Source organism: Eurytemora carolleeae, unplaced genomic scaffold (genome assembly GCF_000591075.1).
Source record: "Eurytemora carolleeae unplaced genomic scaffold, Eaff_2.0 scaffold894, whole genome shotgun sequence".
Taxonomy (NCBI): Eukaryota; Metazoa; Arthropoda; class Copepoda; order Calanoida; family Temoridae; genus Eurytemora; species Eurytemora carolleeae.
In genome coordinates this window covers 40,091-58,473 of record NW_019396781.1, presented here as the reverse complement: position 1 = coordinate 58,473, position 18,383 = coordinate 40,091, and the positions used below count along the sequence as shown (strand labels likewise).

The 18,383-nt window shown below is 34.1% G+C and overlaps 2 protein-coding genes across 2 annotated transcripts in view; both read left to right on the top strand.

Annotated features, from left to right (window-relative positions):
• LOC111708628 (irregular chiasm C-roughest protein) overlaps positions 1-9,102 on the top strand; it is a 10,312-nt gene extending 1,210 nt beyond the window's left edge. Inside the window, exons 2-3 of the mRNA XM_023482066.1 lie at positions 2,992-4,328; positions 8,399-9,102. Coding sequence (XP_023337834.1) covers positions 3,029-4,328; positions 8,399-9,087 — 1,989 coding nt within the window. The 5' untranslated portion in view covers positions 2,992-3,028 and the 3' untranslated portion in view covers positions 9,088-9,102. The remainder of the gene's footprint in view (positions 1-2,991; positions 4,329-8,398) is intronic.
• Positions 1-18,383, top strand: part of LOC111708629 (uncharacterized) — a 37,251-nt gene that overhangs the window by 8,760 nt on the left and 10,108 nt on the right. The gene's annotated exons all lie outside the window — the stretch shown is intronic.

The following is an 18,383-nucleotide window of genomic DNA, read 5'->3' as shown; positions in this document are numbered from 1 at the left end:
GTGGGATGTCCAGAAGAACCTAGACTACTAAATGCCAATGAACCCAGTCTTGGTGAGGAATAATGCTAAAAGTGGTTAATTTAATCTTAATTCAACTTTAGCTTCAGACTCAACATAATTTAAAACAAATGTTTCTGCGATTACTCTTCTATCCATATTCTTATATCTATTCTATGAACCATGTCTGTATTTTATCTAAATTTACAATCATTGATCCAATTTATTGCAATAATTTGCGTTTTTTGCAAAACTGAACGTAGAATGAGGGCTGAACTTATTACTGGGATAAAATGGTATTTGTTCTCCAACTCTGGTCTAGGCGTGTCTCCAGCTAGCAGGCCTCCCTGGAGTTCGATGGAAAACACGCTAAACGTTTACATTCATCCCAGACATAGAGATGCACTTATTCAACAGATAAGATCAATCCCGTCTTGTATTCCGTCGAACCTTCTCCCATTCCTGGATAATTTTATACCGGTGATTCAATCCCTCCACTCAACTGGCAAAATTAATTTCAAATCGAAAATTGGCGAAAACGCAAAAAATTTACATTACACGAGGTTGTGTTCTTTCTTCTAATTTTTTTTGTTTATTATAATTAAATTTTTATTCAATATAATAATCTATCTTTATTTTTAGATCTCATCCTGAGTCTGCCTTTAGCAGTGGAGAGGACAGTCCTTTAATCAGGAGAGGAGACAGAGAAATAAACCGAGGATTGGAGAGGGGAAGAGGGATGGATAGAGGGATGATGGAACTCGAGATGAGAATGCAGGGAGGAGGAATATATGAGGAGAGTAGAAGGATTGGAAGAGGAGGAGGAGGAGGGGGGAACTATAGTGATGGTGAGGATGGTCAGAGTAGATCAAGAAATCCTCGGAGCGGATATTATAGTGACGGAGAAAGATCTATAGGAGGGCGGAGGCGAATGGATTGTGTGGCGGAAGAACATCCTGATCAAGATCACGGCGGAGAACATATATCTGTCCTAACCCCACTGACTGAGTGAATCGAACTCTTCAGTAACCCTTCCTCCAACCTGGAGTCAAGAACTTGAATTACGACTCCATCTGGAATTTTTAGACTCGCAGCTGTGTCTTCAACCAAAGAAAAGAGTCTCAGAAAAATGATCTGAATTCTTCAATGTAGAAGATAAAGTTTCTAAGATTCTGTGGTCTAAACGCCACACTGTGTGTTACCCTTTAATAATCCGTTAACTGTACTCTTAATGATAAATTGAGATAACTAAATCCCGGTTAAATGTCATGTATGCTTTTTCAAGTATATTCTAACCAATAGAAGCTTTAGTCATGTGCCATAAACGCCTTTATTCATGCAGAATCCTACCCTTCAATGGGACTGTAAGCGTAATTTCAAGCTGTCAATGCCCGATTTACAACGGTACCCTTGAAAGCTTTTCTGATGAAATTAGATGTTTTCGTTTATTTTAACTGTTTATTTTTATTTGTGGTTTCTCCGCAAAAGTTACATCTTTCACATTTTTTATCAGATGAAGGTTTAAAGGATTTCGTTGTAAATCGGGCATTGCTATCTCCAGGGTCAATTGGAATTACACTTTCAGTCCCTTTAAACTCTAAATTTTTCTTTTAACTTTATTTTGACTTCTAGTCTACGAATTCTTACGGCTTATTTAAATGAAAGCATTCTAAATTGTATTTATATAATAGTTCCTATTTTCACATCAATACGTGTTGATTAAACCAACCTAAATTGTTTAATTGATCTCAGGGTTTTATTGAAAAGTTAAGATCCCGTTTCAAGCAACTAAATTTCGTTGTAAATATTTGAATGAAACGCTTTGTTATTATAATGAAACTTATCTATGTATATTAGATATTATTATTTTTATAGCTTACTCAACACACTGCGAATATTCTCGCACATTAAAATATTGTATTTAGACTTGTACATACACGTACATAAATCAGATTTACGAATGCGATTACTTGTACTCTGATGTAGATTTATTGAATTTGATTTCAGGAATTTCAAAATCACATTGTTAAATTATTTTTAATGATATCTTGTAAAATATAAAATAAACTGCAGTATTAAAACCAGACGTTTTTTTGTGAGGTTTATACAGGTTGCAAAGATAAAATAATTAGACAATTGGAATTTGAGGCAAGACATCAGTTAATTTAGCCACCAGTAGATACGTTTAGGGTAGCAAACTGGTGTTCAGTATGAATTTTTTCAGGGTAATAGACTGCAGTACGGTTTTGTATTTATTACAATTAAGTTAAACACAATGATTTGATATGCGATACTGTTTTCTTTAATTGGGATTCTTAAATGCGAACCAAAGTGAAGTTAGTTAAACTTTTAGAAATAATGTCTGTATTTGTTACATTGCTTTTATTTTTTGTTGTTTGGTCCGAAACTATCGTAAAACTATCATAAAAATCGACCATATAGACTTTACAGATTCATCAAGATATGCAACTACCTTTCTTCTACCCAAGGTACTAATGCAGGGAAAGTTATTTCAGAGGTGTACGCATCTTTTGTACTGCAGTGTATTGTCTTTGGGCGGTAATGTAAACACAAGATGGATGTCGAAGTCTAAAATGGGATCCATATTTCACATAAAAAAACTAATGAAATATTCTGGTCATTGGAAACTATTATGTGAATTATCAAAATTATCAAAATCAAATGCTTTTAACCTCCTCGGATACTAAACGAACACTGATGCATTATTATCAAATATCAAGTATTCGTTTCGGCATTTTTTACGATAAAAATAACCCCCCCCCCCCCCGCCACGCCGGTTTGTCGAATGTTGAGAAAACACGTGAAGCTGTTAAGTGCTGCATGATCCCGATGTCTCGGACCGGTCTCATACAATGTGGTGAAATAAAATTCTGCATTTTGCACAGGTTAAACTTCGTCGGACATTCACTCCATGCCCGCTCCTCAACACGGGCGGTTCTAAATTAATCTTTGTATGCAACAATTATAATTCAGTGCTGTGTTGGGACCGGAGAAGTGTAGAATGTGAACAATGATTAGAATTATACTTCTTGCTTTTACTCTGGGTTCAGTTGGAAGCAGTCAGTACTTTATCACTGAACCTGAGGATGTTACCGCAAATATCGGAGATGAAGTTATCCTAAAATGTGTTGTCGGAGATAGAGAAGGAATCCTACAATGGACCAGGAACGGGTTCGGTTTGGGAACAGATCCTGAGCTGCCAGGGTATCCTAGATACAGTTTAACCAGTGATCTATCCCTAAAGATTAGTCCTGTATCAGATCAAGATGTCGGAGAGTTCCAATGTCAAATTGGAGCCGGAGATACAAGTCGTCCTCTAAGATCTAAACCTGCGAAAATCTCGGTTCAGCTACCGCCTGGAGTACCAGTAATCCTGGGCGGAGAAACCGGAGTTATTTCCGTCAATGAGGATTCTATCGAGATCTTAGAGTGTGAATCTGCCGGAGGTAAACCTGCGGCTAGGATAGATTGGAGAGATGAGTCAGGGAAACCGTTCAAACTTGACATGGTTGATACAAGAACAATGAAAGAAGATAAAAACCAAACCTTTAAAACTATATCTAGTGTGAGGTATAAGGTAGAGCGAGCCATGCACAATAAAACAGTAATCTGTTCAGCAATTAATATTGCAAGTACAGAGTCTAAGAACACTAAAGTTAGATTAAACGTAATGTATAAACCCAAAGTATCTCTGGGTATAAACTCTGGTGCAGGTTTGATCAGGGAAGGAGACAATGTCATCCTTCACTGTGAAGCAGACTCCAACCCTGCTCCGTACTCATACTCTTGGAGAAAGAACGGAGCTATTCTACCTGGAGAACTAACTCCTTATTTGGTTGTAGAGAAGATAGACAACAGTTTTCATTCAGCTCGTATAGACTGTGAAGCTAGAAACTCTCTGGGTTCAGATACGGCTGGGAAATCTTTAACCCTGCAGTACGCTCCAATCATGGTTCTCCAACCTCGCTCCGTGACCGGGAAGGAAGGAGACGAGGTTACTCTAAGCTGTGGAGCAACTAGTAATCCTCCAGCCAGATATATCTGGTTCAAGGATTCAAACCCCCAACCAATCGAGTTCTCAGATAAGATTAAAATCCTGGTCTCCGAATACTCCGTAGGAACGTATAGATGTGAGGCTGTGGTTGAAGGATTCCAGAATGCAGAATCTAAACCTGCAGTTGTCTCCATCCTGGAGAAACCTAGGATTGGTACGGTGGAGACTCAGTTCGGGTATATTGGAGAGGACTTGGAGATTATCTGTCCAGTTGTATCTAAAACTCAATCATTAAACATCACCTGGTACTATAGAGGTAAGACACAGCTTACATAATCTAGTTTTCTTATCTTATTCTAGAACTAGAACCCGGAAAAGCTTTAAACCCAATTCTCTCAAATATTTGAAAATCTTGAGCTTTTAGAATTAAAATAACTAAGCACTCTCATCAGGGAAAAGTTTGCAAACTAATATTTAGAATTCACAGACTGTAAAATTTATTTGAGTAAATTAAATAGTTCTGCACAGATGGTACCCAGTTCATTCCTTTTAAGTTTCCACGTGTACCTTCCATATCCTATATATAATATATATAAAGTACGGATTTGTAGTCAAAGTAATATGTTTACCATTATCTGGTTTCAGTCCAGTTTATTATTCTTTTACACTTTTTGTTCATTGTCCTTGTTACATCCGGAGAATTGACGATGCTTAAAGTGATTCTTAATGATGTATTTTTGAAATTGAATCTGGAATATAAAAACACTGTCTGGTCAGTTGTAATGTGTACATTGGGAATTATTTTACGAAATGTACTGCATTTGCAGTTGTATAATGTATTTGTACAGTGTAGTGAAAGTTCTATTTTATAGATAGTGTTAGGTAAAAAATTGTAAACTGTATAGTAGAAAGTAGTGACGTAATTCAAAGTGCATATGATTAACATTATATTGTACATATAGGGTTGTACTTGTATGTACATATATGAATTGTAAAAAAAGCTTTACATTGTAAGTGTCTTGTGTACTACCGATGGTGCAATAAAAAGTTGTTTAAGTATTTGTACAATTTTTATTATAAAGTGATCGGTCAGCTGTACAATGTATAATGTACATTGCAGATAAAGTAGAATATGGGGTTTTATGTGCATTTTACACGGTACACCACATGATCAAGGGTTGCCGCGTGTTTATTTAAACATCAGGGTTTCCATTGCAAACATTTAAATTACCAATATAAATATTTTATGTATTTTCCAGTCATTCAACTTAAATAAAGTTCAAAGTACATGGAATAAGGAACGGAGGGAGGGGTGGGGGTGTAATGCCTATACAAGTGGGGGTTTTGTTAAAAACAATATATCCCGTATGGGTTTAAAAGGGTTATATTTGTCTAGTTGAAAACACTAGAATATTTAACACGTGGGACTAAAGTTAATGAATAAACAGCTGTACTGTTCAATATAGCTGTTCAACCCAGACACATTTTTTATCTTAAAATAAGAAAATAGATGCTTATTAATGAAGAGGGTTAAAAACTCGAACTTCTGAATTTGATATAGAGGTAGGTGTAGAGAAAGTTTCCACGTGGAATTACTGAGCAACATTTAATTCAAGAGAATTACAAATTAAGGAGTTGGACTGCAACAGTGTTTAGGCAACACACAATATTTAAAGGGACTGAGAACGTTATTCTAGGTCAACAACGTACCCTTTCAACCTTTGTCTGATCATGGATGAATGAGCAATCTGGGTTTTCTAGTTTCAAATTTGATTCATTTCAATTGTGGTTCTATGGTTAAGTATTTTACGAGTTGTGAGCAGAAAATTTGAAAAGTTGTGAGAATTAAACACTCTTAAAGATGGAATAACGACTTTATCTTCCATATCACTGATCGGATAAAGGTTTTATCGGTACAGTTGTGAATCGGACATGACCCTCTTTTTTGTTGGAGGGTCACTTTAAATCATTTCTACAGTCCCTTTAAAGACAATAATATACAATATACATATTATATAAACATATTGGGCACAGGACGGTTTTTCGATTGAAAAGGTTTAGTTTAGGCGCAGTTTAAGGATTTTAGAAGATATTGTATCACTAGTATATAATGGGTATAATAGCAAAGATATATTTCTATTGATAATATTGATGTACGATGTTTAACCAGTTTGGTTCTTTACCTTTTTAAGAGATTTTGAAATATATGTATACCAAATAGTTTAACTATCTTTTCAGCGTTTCAGATTATGTTGCAAAAATTATCAAATTTTCTGTATATCAATACAGGGGGGGGGGTTAGTGGATGAATCAGACGTACTTTCAACGTGTATAGGAAAGAGTGGGGGGGGGAGGGGCAAAACCTTTACTTTCTACACAATGTGTTTTGAGATTCAAATTACAAAATATTTATCCATTCCATACCAAGGATTCAATCATTAAATAGCATATCAGTTTTCCTCAACATCCAACTGAATCCTTTTTTGAGTTTTCTTAAGCTTGAAAAAATTCCAGAATACTAAAAGATTATCTGAATTCAAAATGATTTCCTGAATTCAAAACGATTTCCTGAATCTTGAAAGATTTCTTAAAATTATAAAAGTTTTCTTAAATCTTAATTTGTGAATGAAGAATGTAGCTTTTTCTAGTTCTTTTCAGTTTAGCCTTGTTCCTTCTAGATCTGGATTTTCTATACATTTTTCTTGATGATTTTTCTGAAATATGAATTATTTTCGGAATCTTAAAGGAAGCAAGAGTCATTGTCACAAACTTTGATTTTCTAATTCCTATATCTTTGCAACCTAATGTCGTAGACCTTAGATATTTCAAACTATAAATTTTGTTGATCAAATCTAAGTTTTAAATATGAAAGGTTTACACCATCAGGTTAAAGGGATATAGGGATGAGCAAATTTGCCACTTAATTTCTTTATCCTCCAAACTTCCTGAGAAACCTGGACATTTTTCTATAAATTCAGGCCAACCTTGCAATATTGGTTGAACCAAACCAATTCTTGTGTTTCAAATCAAAATGAGTATATAGTATATTTATATTTTTCACATATCAAATCTGATAATAAACAGCAAGAACGGAATCTTAAACTATTGGATGAGGGGAAGGAGAAGGGGGGGGGGTTAAAGGATCCGGTTACGACGGAATGCTTTGAACCACGTGGATTGATTTTACTCCTTTACTTCACACCTGGAGTTGTACTTTCTCTTTATTTTTGTCTAATTCTGAGAATTTAAATTCTAATTTTTAGTTTTTCGTTTCTAGTTTCTTTGTTTGTATATCCTCCTTTTTCTTTAAATCTAACTATTATCCATATATTCCTAAATATATTTTTCTTTACATCTAACTATTATCCATATATTCCTAAATATATTTTTTTTTGCATCTAACTATTATTCATATATTCCTAAATATATTTTTCTCTTCTCTATATATCCCTCTAAGCACCTTATTATCGTATTTATACATATATTTACCTCATTTCCTAATTCAATATATATATATATATATATTATATATTACTGAATATTCGTATACGAACAATATTTAAGTTCCAGGAAACATTTTGTAAAGTTTGTTTAAACAATCCTTAACCCTTGGTGATTGGGTTTCAGATTTAGATAAACAAGGGGGATTTTCAGGGATGGGGAACCCAAGGAGTGGGGGGTGGGGTCAGGGGGAATAAGCCTGGTCTGGGTCAAATTGGGGAAACAGCATTTGCTTTCCATGGGTTGTTAGTATATAAAAAAGAGAAACATCAGTTGCATAAAATGTGTGTGGATTGTGGAAGCTTAAATAAGAACTTAAGTTAAGTGTTGCGAAGGGAAGAAGTTTTGTTAAAATTAATTATTTAATTGACATTGGAGCCAGCGTTAGTGTACAGTATATAATAGTTTTGTCGGAAAGCTATAATTTCCAACATGAAACTTATAATAAACTTGCCACAAACTTGAATAATCCACATGATTTTGCTTGTTTAAAGAGAAAGGTTTCAAAATCTTAAAAACCTCACCCCAATATTTGAATTTTAATTCTGATCACACTTATGTTCCTTGTACAGAATATTTAATATATTCATAAATNTCTTGTCCGGGTTCGATGTTCTTTAGTTTAAGTTCTACCCTTTATGAAATCTATCTATCTAAAATTCAAATTAAATGTGTTATAATAATAAATGAGTTAGTTTAAATGATTGATGTTTTTTTCAACATTTAGTTTGCAAAGCTGTTCTGTAAAGCATATGCTTTTATAAGTTATTTTGACTCTGAAACTTTTTCTTTTCAAAATTGACTAAATAGTTTATAAATTAAACTAATATTCTTTTTTCTTAAATGCCCTTTAAAAAAAAAAAAAAAAAATGTATATTATTCTAGGACGAGTTCTGCAGGAAGGCGGAAAATATCTGATGGGACGGAAATCTGAGGATGAAAAGATTGAAAGTATTCTCCGGATCCGTAAACCAACGGAGCTAGATTTTGGAGAGTACGGATGCAGAGCAGACAACGATATTGGAGCCGACTATACCTCCATCCAGGTCCAGATACGCTCCAACTTTAATATATTGGAGTACCTACCCTTTATAGGGAGCGGAGTGGCAGGTGTGTTCCTGGTTTTAATTATACTACTAGTAGTTTACTGCTGTAGGAGAAAGAAACCCGAAAATCATCTCATTTCAATGAACTCCGAAAAACCGATCATCCGAGCAAGTCGGGATTTATCGAATAAGAACCTGGATTTAGAGGATGGATATCGTCCAAATATAATCGATATCTACGGGAATGAACCCTCCCAAGACCGGCGACTGCAGAACGTGCACCCAGAGTTTGCCGGTTACTATGGGAACCCACATCTCAACTCCCGACGGGACGAGGATAGGTTATCCTCTAGATCTAGTTCTCAGAGTACTCTACCTCCAGCTCTAGAATCCTGGAGCAGACCTCCACCCAACGGCGGACGGAGATCCTTGTCTCCGAATGCATCTGAAGGAGTTGATATCTCCGCCAACTCAACACTCAGCTCAGTACTCTCCGGAGGGTCTAGATCTAGCAGGTATAGCATTTAATTATTTTATATTCTTTCGTCCATCCTTTTTATCATCTATTTTATCTATATATCAAGTGTTTCATTCTAAATTATTCACATTGAACATTTTTATTTATTCACTAAACTGCATAGTAATAGAAGTCATAAACTGTAAATGCAGTTGCTATATGTTTTATTAAGTTTTGAGTTTGTTTTATTGTGCTTCTGACATTTTGACTTAATAATGATTAATGTTTGACGGAAAAAAATCCTTCAACTGCGTTTTCTCGAATGTTCTCTAGCCAGGCAAATGTGTACAAAGTTCTGACTAAAATTCATGAATCATCGAGCTGACATTTTTCATTGTCGTTTATACCGGCACATGTGTACCAAGCTATATATACAAGACAACTTGTAGAAAATAGAAATATGCAGAATAGAGTAGGATAGGGGGCAAATGTAGGGTTAATCTAATATAAACATTATTCATTCCCTTTCAAGTATGCATTCATATATCTTAGATATGATGAACTGCATGCAGGGTTTGTAATGCACTTATACTACAGGTTATCTTGAAGTGCATATCCACAAAGTTTTATGTATTCACAATTCACATGAAAAACTTTGCAATTCACATGAAAAACTTTACAATTCACATGAAAAACTTTACAATTCACGAGTAAATCTTTACTATTTAGATGCAAAACTTTACTATTTACATGCAAAACTTTGCATTTCACAGATAAAACTTTACAATTCACATGTAAAACTTTACAATTCACGAGTAAATCTTTACTATTTAGATGCAAAACTTTACTATTTACATGCAAAACTTTGCAATTCACAGATAAAACTTTACAATTCACATGTAAAACTTTACAATTCACATGTAAATTTTTACTATTTAGATGCAAAACATTACAATTCATATGTAAAACTTTGCAATTCACTTGTAAAACTTTGCAATTCACATGCAAAACTTTGCAATTCACATGCAAAACTTTGCAATTTAGATGCAAAACTTTGCTATTTACATGCAAAACTTTGCAATTCACATGTAAAACTTTGCAATTCACATGCAAAACTTTGCAATTCACATGCAAAACTTTACAATTCTAAAATTGAAGTCTAAAACTTTTCAGAAAGGAATTAAAAACATTTCTCAAAGTTATAATCATAAGTTATAATCATTACCATAATCAAGTTCCCGGTCAAAAATGTTCAGACAATTTAGTCAAGCCGTTTNACCTTTCTTCTACCCAAGGTACTAATGCAGGGAAAGTTATTTCAGAGGTGTACGCATCTTTTGTACTGCAGTGTATTGTCTTTGGGCGGTAATGTAAACACAAGATGGATGTCGAAGTCTAAAATGGGATCCATATTTCACATAAAAAAATCAATGAAATATTCTGGTCATTGGAAACTATTATGTGAATTATCAAAATTATCAAAATCAAATGCTTTTAACCTCCTCGGATACTAAACGAACACTGATGCATCTATTCTATTCCGCCCAGAGAGAACTGGTTTCAATATTTACGCAGAGTATACGCGACCGCAATTAACTTTCCTAACATTAGTACCTTGCTTCTACCTATATAGATTATACTGAAGGATTGGAGTAAATACAGTTTACAGCAACTGTATGTTACTTCGTGAAACTGAATATAAGACAATGATTTTGTGTTTTGAATCAAATCTGTTGTTCACAAATTAACTCAGTGGTATTTAGAAAGCAGTGGAATGAATGTGGTCCTTGTTCTTTCTTGCAATTATGAAATGTTGATAAATTATGTTATAAGTTACCTCTAAAACTGGTCCTTGTACATTTTCAGATATATTTCAGAGGTAACAGTTAAAGATTTCCAAATGAAAAGAAAGAACTGAGACAACAGTCATTCTACTTTTTCCTGGTTACCACTGTATAAGTAATTGATATATTCTAAAAAATAGATTACGTAGATATTCTTTGGCCTGTATTATCTTATAAAGGATAGTAAAGGAACTCTAGGTAGAGAAAGCATGAAACAAACTATTTTCTGCCTCGAGGAGGAGATATATGTTAATATTTTACTCAAGTTTGATTGAGTATGTGCTATTTAGGAAGGAAAGAGTTAGGATTAGATTTGAAGTGCATCTAATCAATAATATTTTTATTAAACATGTTATAGGAGTATACATATAGGACATAGGATAGAGAAACAGGAGTATACATATAGGATATAGGATACAGAAACATGTAGGAGTATACATATAGGATATAGGATACAGAAACATGTAGGAGTATACATACAGGACATAGGTTACAGAAACATGTATAGTATACATATATGATATAGGATACAGAACATGTAGGAGTATAAATGTAGGATATAGGATACAGAAACATGTACAGTATACAAATAGGACATAGGATACAGAAACATGTAGGAGTACACATATAGCACATAGGATACAAGAACATACAGGAGTATACATTTAGCACATAGGATACAGAAACATGTAGAAGTATACATATAGGACATGTAGGACATAGGATACAGGAAAATGTAGGAGTATTCATATTGGACATTGGATACATGAACATGTAGGAGTATATATAGGACATAGGATACAGAAACGTGTATAGTATACATATAGCACATAGGATACAGAAACATGTAGGAGTATACATATTGGATATAATTAAACAAATATTGAAGACGGAAAGAGAAGAATTCAATGAAGAATTACTCCAGGTCCTACCTTGAGAATTTGAGCACCTAACAGGGAGGAAATATGAAACTTTTATCCATAAATATTTGATATTCCATTGTAATATTTTTATCCAGGGAGTTTAAATTAATGAACACGAACCAACGATATACTAAAGTTTTATGAGAACACAAAAAGATATTCGGTAATTTGATTGTATTTGTAACTAGGGATTTTATTGGTCAAGGGCCGACACTAATCACTAAATAATAAAAACTTTAGATTTAAAACTTGGCTTTGATTTGATAATAATATGGAGAGATAAAAGTACAAAGGGTGGAAAGGAAAGGGGTAATAAAGAGTTAATATCTTGTAGCTTTATATCTGTGGATAGTGTAGTACTGTGTAATCTGTTCAGCTTATTAAACAAATTAAAATTAAAATACTTTTTGTGCTTATCTTAATCTTATAATTATACTTTTGAACAAAGTAAGTTATTCAGTTTTTAAAATAAATTAGTAATCTTAGCATATTTTCTGTAGTCAGCTTTATTCTAAAAATAAGCATGTAGATACACACATATTCGGATAACCTGTTCCAGTTTTAAGTTGCAGATATGGTAAACAAACAAACCATTTTTGTCAATTTAAATGTGCTTTATTTAATTTATTGTAGGGTGGCCGACAACTAATGAATGAAACAAAACATAATTGAATAGAGTTTTTGCTGATGCCAGCTGTTAAAAAGTTCCAAGTCTTTATATTTAATTTTATTTTTAACACATGTATTATTCATTACTACCAATAATATATATAAATATCTAGAGTAAAGTTAACTAACATAATGTTTAAAATAATCATGAAAAACGTTCCATACGGAGATATTCTCAATATTGTTTTTGATGTTGCTCTAAAGAAATATTTTTATATGAAAAAGTAGCTTTAAAATCAACTTATCAAGTATAAAAGGTCTGTGCACACTGCACAATTACTGTGTTTTATGTTGATTGGACTATTTAAAATCAGAGCTTGATAACAGTCCACTTCCATAGGTTTCATAGTTTTATGGGTTCACAATAAAACTCCAATGAAACGGGAGGAGTTTGGAACTAAAGTTCGGAGTTTCATAAACTAACTTTAATCCCAAACCCTTAAATCTTATTCTCCTGTTAAGTAAATCTTGAGCAATTGTTATAATACAAGTTATTGAAGGATCATAACTTATAATACATTGCATGCTTTGCTTAATTTGTCTTGCCGTATCTTCTTGTAGCGGAGGAATTATCAGTTCAAAGACAACCAGCAGATACAGATGCAGTAGTGAGGGTTGCAAGGAAACCGATTAAGTTACAGATACAGTAGTTAGGGTTGCAAGGAAACAGATTAAGATATATATGCAGTAGTTAGGGTTAAAGGAAACGGATTAAGGTATATATGCAGTAGTTAGGGTTGCAAGGAAACGGATTAAGAAATATATGCAGTAGTAAGGGTTGCAAGGAAACGGATCAAGATATATATGCAGTATATAGGGTTGCAAGGAAACGGATTAATATACAGATGCAGTAGTGAGAGTTGCAAGGAAAAGGATTAAGATATATATGCAGTAGTAAGGATTGCAAGGAAACGGATTAAGATATATAAACGGTAGTTAGGGTTGCAAGGAAACAGTTTAAGATACAGATGCAGTAGTTAGGGTTGCAAGGAAACGGATTAAGATATATATACAGTAGTAAGGGTTGCAAGGAAACGGATTAAGATATAGATGAAGTAGTTAGGGTTGCAAGGAAACGGATTAAGATATAGATGAAGTAGTTAGGGTTGCAAGGAAACGGTTTAAGATACAAATGCATTGGTTAGGGTTGCAAGGAAACGAATTAACATATAGATGCAGTAGTTTGGGTTTCAAGGAAACGGATTAAGATATATATGCAGTAGTTAGGGTTGCAAGGAAAGGGATTAAGATATATACAGTACTTAGGGTTGCAAGGAAACAGTTTAAGATACAGATGCAGTAGTAAGGGTAGCAAGGACACGGATTGAGATATATATACAGAAGTTAGGGTTGCAAGGAAACGAATTAAGATACAGATGCAGTAGTTAGGGTTGTATGTACACGGTTTAAGATATAAATGAAGTAGTTAGGGTTGCAAGAAAACGGTTTAAGATACAGTTGCAGTAGTAAGGGTTGCAAGGAAACGGATTAGGATATATATACAGTAGTTAGGGTTGCAAAGTAATGGATTAAGATATAGACGAAGTAGTTAGGGTTGCAAGGAAACGGATTAAGATATAGATGAAGTAGTTAGGGTTGCAAGGAAACAGTTTAAGATACAGATGCATTAGTTAGAGTTGCAAGGAAACGAATTAAGATACAGATGCAGTAGTTAGGGTTGTATGTACACGGTTTAAGATATAGATGAAGTAGTTAGGGTTGCAAGAAAACGGTTTAAGATACAGTTGCAGTAGTAAGGGTTGCAAGGAAACGGATTAAGATATAGATGAAGTAGTTAAGGTTGCAAGGAAACGGTTTAAGATACAGATGCATTAGTTAAAGTTGCAAGGAAACAAATTAAGATACAGATGCAGTAGTTAGGGTTGTATGTACACGGTTTAAGATATAGATGAAGTAGTTAGGGTTGCAAGGAAACAGTTTAAGATATATATGCAGTAGTTAGGGTTGCAAGGAAACGGTTTAAGATACAGATGCAGTAATTTGGGTTGCAAGGAAACGGATTAAGATATTTATGCAGTAGTTAGGGTTGCAAGCAAACGGATTAAGATATATATGAAGTAGTTAGGGTTGAAAGGAAACGGTTTAAGATACAGATGCAGTTGTTAGGGTTGCAAGGAAACGGATTAAGATACAGATACACTAGTTAGGGTTACAAGGAAGCGGATTAAGATACAGATGCAGTAGTGAGAGTTGCAAGGAAATGGGCTAAGATTGAAAAAAGATGAGATACTTATTAAGAGGAGGGGAAATTAAACGACTTAATTCTCATTCTGATGATGGTCCAGATTCTGGTCATGAATCATGATCCTAATTATGATTTTAATCCTTATTACGATGATGATAGTGAAGATGACGATAATTCCGATTCTGTGGATGATCCTGATCTCGTTGATGATCCTGTTTTAATGAGGTTCTTGATTCTGTTTCTAATCCTGACCATAATCTTCATCCTGAAAACAAATTTGTTCTTGCCTTTGATCCTGTTTCTATTCCTTTATCCAATCCTGACTCTTTATCCAATACTTGTCCTTGATCCTATCCTGATTCTAAATCCTATCCTGATTCTAAATCCTATCCTGATTCTAAATCCTATCCTGTTTCTTAATCTACTCCTGACTCTTAATCCAATCCAGGTCCTTAATCCTATCCAGATCCTTAATCCTATCCTGATTCTAAATCCTATCCTGGTTCTAAATCCTATCCTGATTCTAAATCCTATCCTGATTCTAAATCCAATCCTAATTCTAAATCCTATCCTGATTCTAAATCCTATCCTGATTCTTAATCTACTCCTGACTCTTAATTCAATCCAGGTCCTTAATCCTATCCAGATCCTTAATCCTATCATGATTCTTAATAGAATCCTGATTCTTAGCCCAATACTAAGCCTTAATCCAAATCTGATCTTAAATCCAATTTTGATTCATAATACAAAGTTCATTCCTACTGCAATTCTGTTTCATTATCCAATCCTGATCCAAAATCCTATCCTGATTCCAAGATCCTAATCCTAAAAATCCACTTTATAGGTCATATTTATATAAAGATTATATAATTTAGTTTCCAGAAATATCAAATCAGCGAGACACTTCCATAGAATGAAACCTGAAGCTAAATTTTATTCCAATTATTCCTAATTAATATCTAAAGAAACATTTCCTTGGAAAGAGTCAAGGAATGTCGGGGTGAAGTAGAACACAAGATGAATCTAGGAATGTCGGGGTGAAGTAGAACACAACATGAGTCAATGAATTTCGGGGTGAAGTAGAACACAACATGAATCAAGGAATGTCGGGGTGAAGTAGAACACAACATGAGTCAATGAATTTCGGGGTGAAGTAGAACACAACACGAGTCAAGGAATATCGGGGTGAGGTAGAACACAACATGAGTCAAGGAATATCGGGGTGAAGTAGAACACAGCATGAATCAAGGAATGTCGGGGTAAAGTAGAACACAACATGAATCTAGGAATGTCGGGGTGAAGTAGAACACAACACGAGTCAAGGAATATCGGGGTGAAGTAGAACACAACACGAGTCAAGGAATATCGGGGTGAGGTAGAACACAGCATGAATCTAGGAATGTCGGGGTGAAGTAGAACACAACACGAGTCAAGGAATATCGGGTTGAGGTAGAACACAACATGAGTCAAAGAATATCGGGATGATGTAAAGCACAAAAATGAGTCAAGGAATGTCGGGGTGAAGTAGAACACAGCATGAGTAAAGGAATGTTGGAATGAAGTAGAATACAACATTAGTCAAGAAATTAAGGGGTCTTAAGAAGAATACAACATGAGTCAAGGAATGTCGGGTGAAGAAGAACAGCACAATATGAATCAAGGAGTGTCGGGTGAAGAAGAACAGCACAATATGAATCAAGGAATGTTGGAGTAAAGTAGAACACAACTGTAGATATTTTTTGATCAAATTATACTGTTATCGGTTACTTTGTTATTTGTTATAAAGAATGGTAAGAAAAAAAATAGAAAATATAATGATTATTCAATTATTAAACCAAATTTGAATGAACAATCTTAATTTCGGCAAATTTTTAGTGGTTGTTTAATGCTCAGTCCAAAATTAGAGGTGACATATGTATTTTCCAAAAACTGTACAATTAAAAAAATATAGGAATTTGGAACGGTCAAACTGATCCTAATATTGCACGTAGAGCTCTCTAGCAAAAATATATCATTTTGCAAATTATTTCTTTTGAAATTGCGCTAATAACAAGCTAGATCTAAAATGTAAAATGGAGTATGTATTGAATAAGAATAAAACGTTGCGACACTGCAAAGTCGACCAAATATTAAATAATAATACAGATTTTCATTGCTGACTGAATTTCTATGCATTACAAATCTCGATGAAACCATGATACTCGTAAATGATCATATTGTAAAACGATCTGCTTCGGGCTTTTATCTGGATATTATAGGAAAATGAAACAGACCATGACAGAAATAAATAATTAACATTATCAAATCTTTATCAACGAGGAAAAGTTAGCTGTTACATTGGACAAATGCAGTACAATGCATCTTATCCATATATATTTATTTAGTAATCTCTGTTATAGCGATTGTTTGTTTGTCCGATCATAACTCATAAAACCTTCAACAGATTTGCCTTAAAATTTGATTTGGGAACTCTGAAATGTTCTCAGCTTGGTTTTGAGATTCTAAGTTGAGTGGGTACACTTTTATAGGGAAAAATAACTGAAATCATAATTTACGACCAAGCGCGGGTAAACGGCGGAAGTGTTTGGTTATATGTCAGATCATAACCCATGAACCCCTTTTTTAGTTTCCAGGCAAATATAGGTTTCCAAGTTAGTTATGTATGGTCTTTGTGTGTCTGTTTGTTTGTATTGGTGATCATAATATGTGAACCTCCTGAACGATTTGCCTGAAACTAAAACCATGGAAATCACTGACAACTCATCTGCATCTTGTGAGATTTGGTGAGATCATTGTGGAGCGTTCTTAGCTTGCAGGTTTAAAAATTCTAGGTTGAGTTGGATGACTTTCATAGAGTAAATAAAGTTTCTGGATCCCCAGCCATATCTCTGTGTATAGAATACATAAAGAAATAAGATAAATACAAATAACAATCAAACATCTGGTAAAAGATACAAAGTTTTGAATTTAAAAAAGAACGAAGACGGCTATTAACCAGCATTAAATCGGATATTCAAATTAAAAATTAAGCGAGATGTATCATGATATTCTTCTATGTTTGGGGAGCTGTATCATAATATACTTACTGCCTAGATTTTAAGGAGCTGTGTCATTATTTAGTTAATGTATGGGGAGCTGTATCATGACATTTTTTCTATCGTTTTCAACCAAAATGTTTAGAAAGCAATTTTCTTTTTGTTTCATGATACTCCAGATGTTTAGGGAGCTATATTATGATAACCCCAGCTGTTTAGGGAGCTGTAATGATGATTTATAATAATAACCCCGGATGTTTAGGAAGCTGTATCATGATACATCTAGTTGTTTTGGGAGCTGTATAATGAATCATGATAACCCCAGATGTTTAGGGAGCTGTATCATGATAATCCTAGATGCTTAAGGAGCTGTATCAGGATAAATCTAGTTGTTTTGGGAGCTGTTTAATGATAAATATAGCTGTTTTGGGAGCTGTATAAAGATAGTCCTAGCTGTTTTTGGAGCTGTATCACGACAGATATAGTTGTTTTGGGGGCTGTATAATGATAATCCTAGATGTTTTGGGAGCTGTATCATGACAAATATAGTTATTTTGGGAGCTGTATCATGATAAATACAGTTGTTTTGGGAGCTGTTTAATGATAATTCCAGATGTTTAGAGGGCTGTATCATGATATATCTAGCTGTTTTGGGGGCTGTATAATGATAAACATACAGGGTGTCCCACG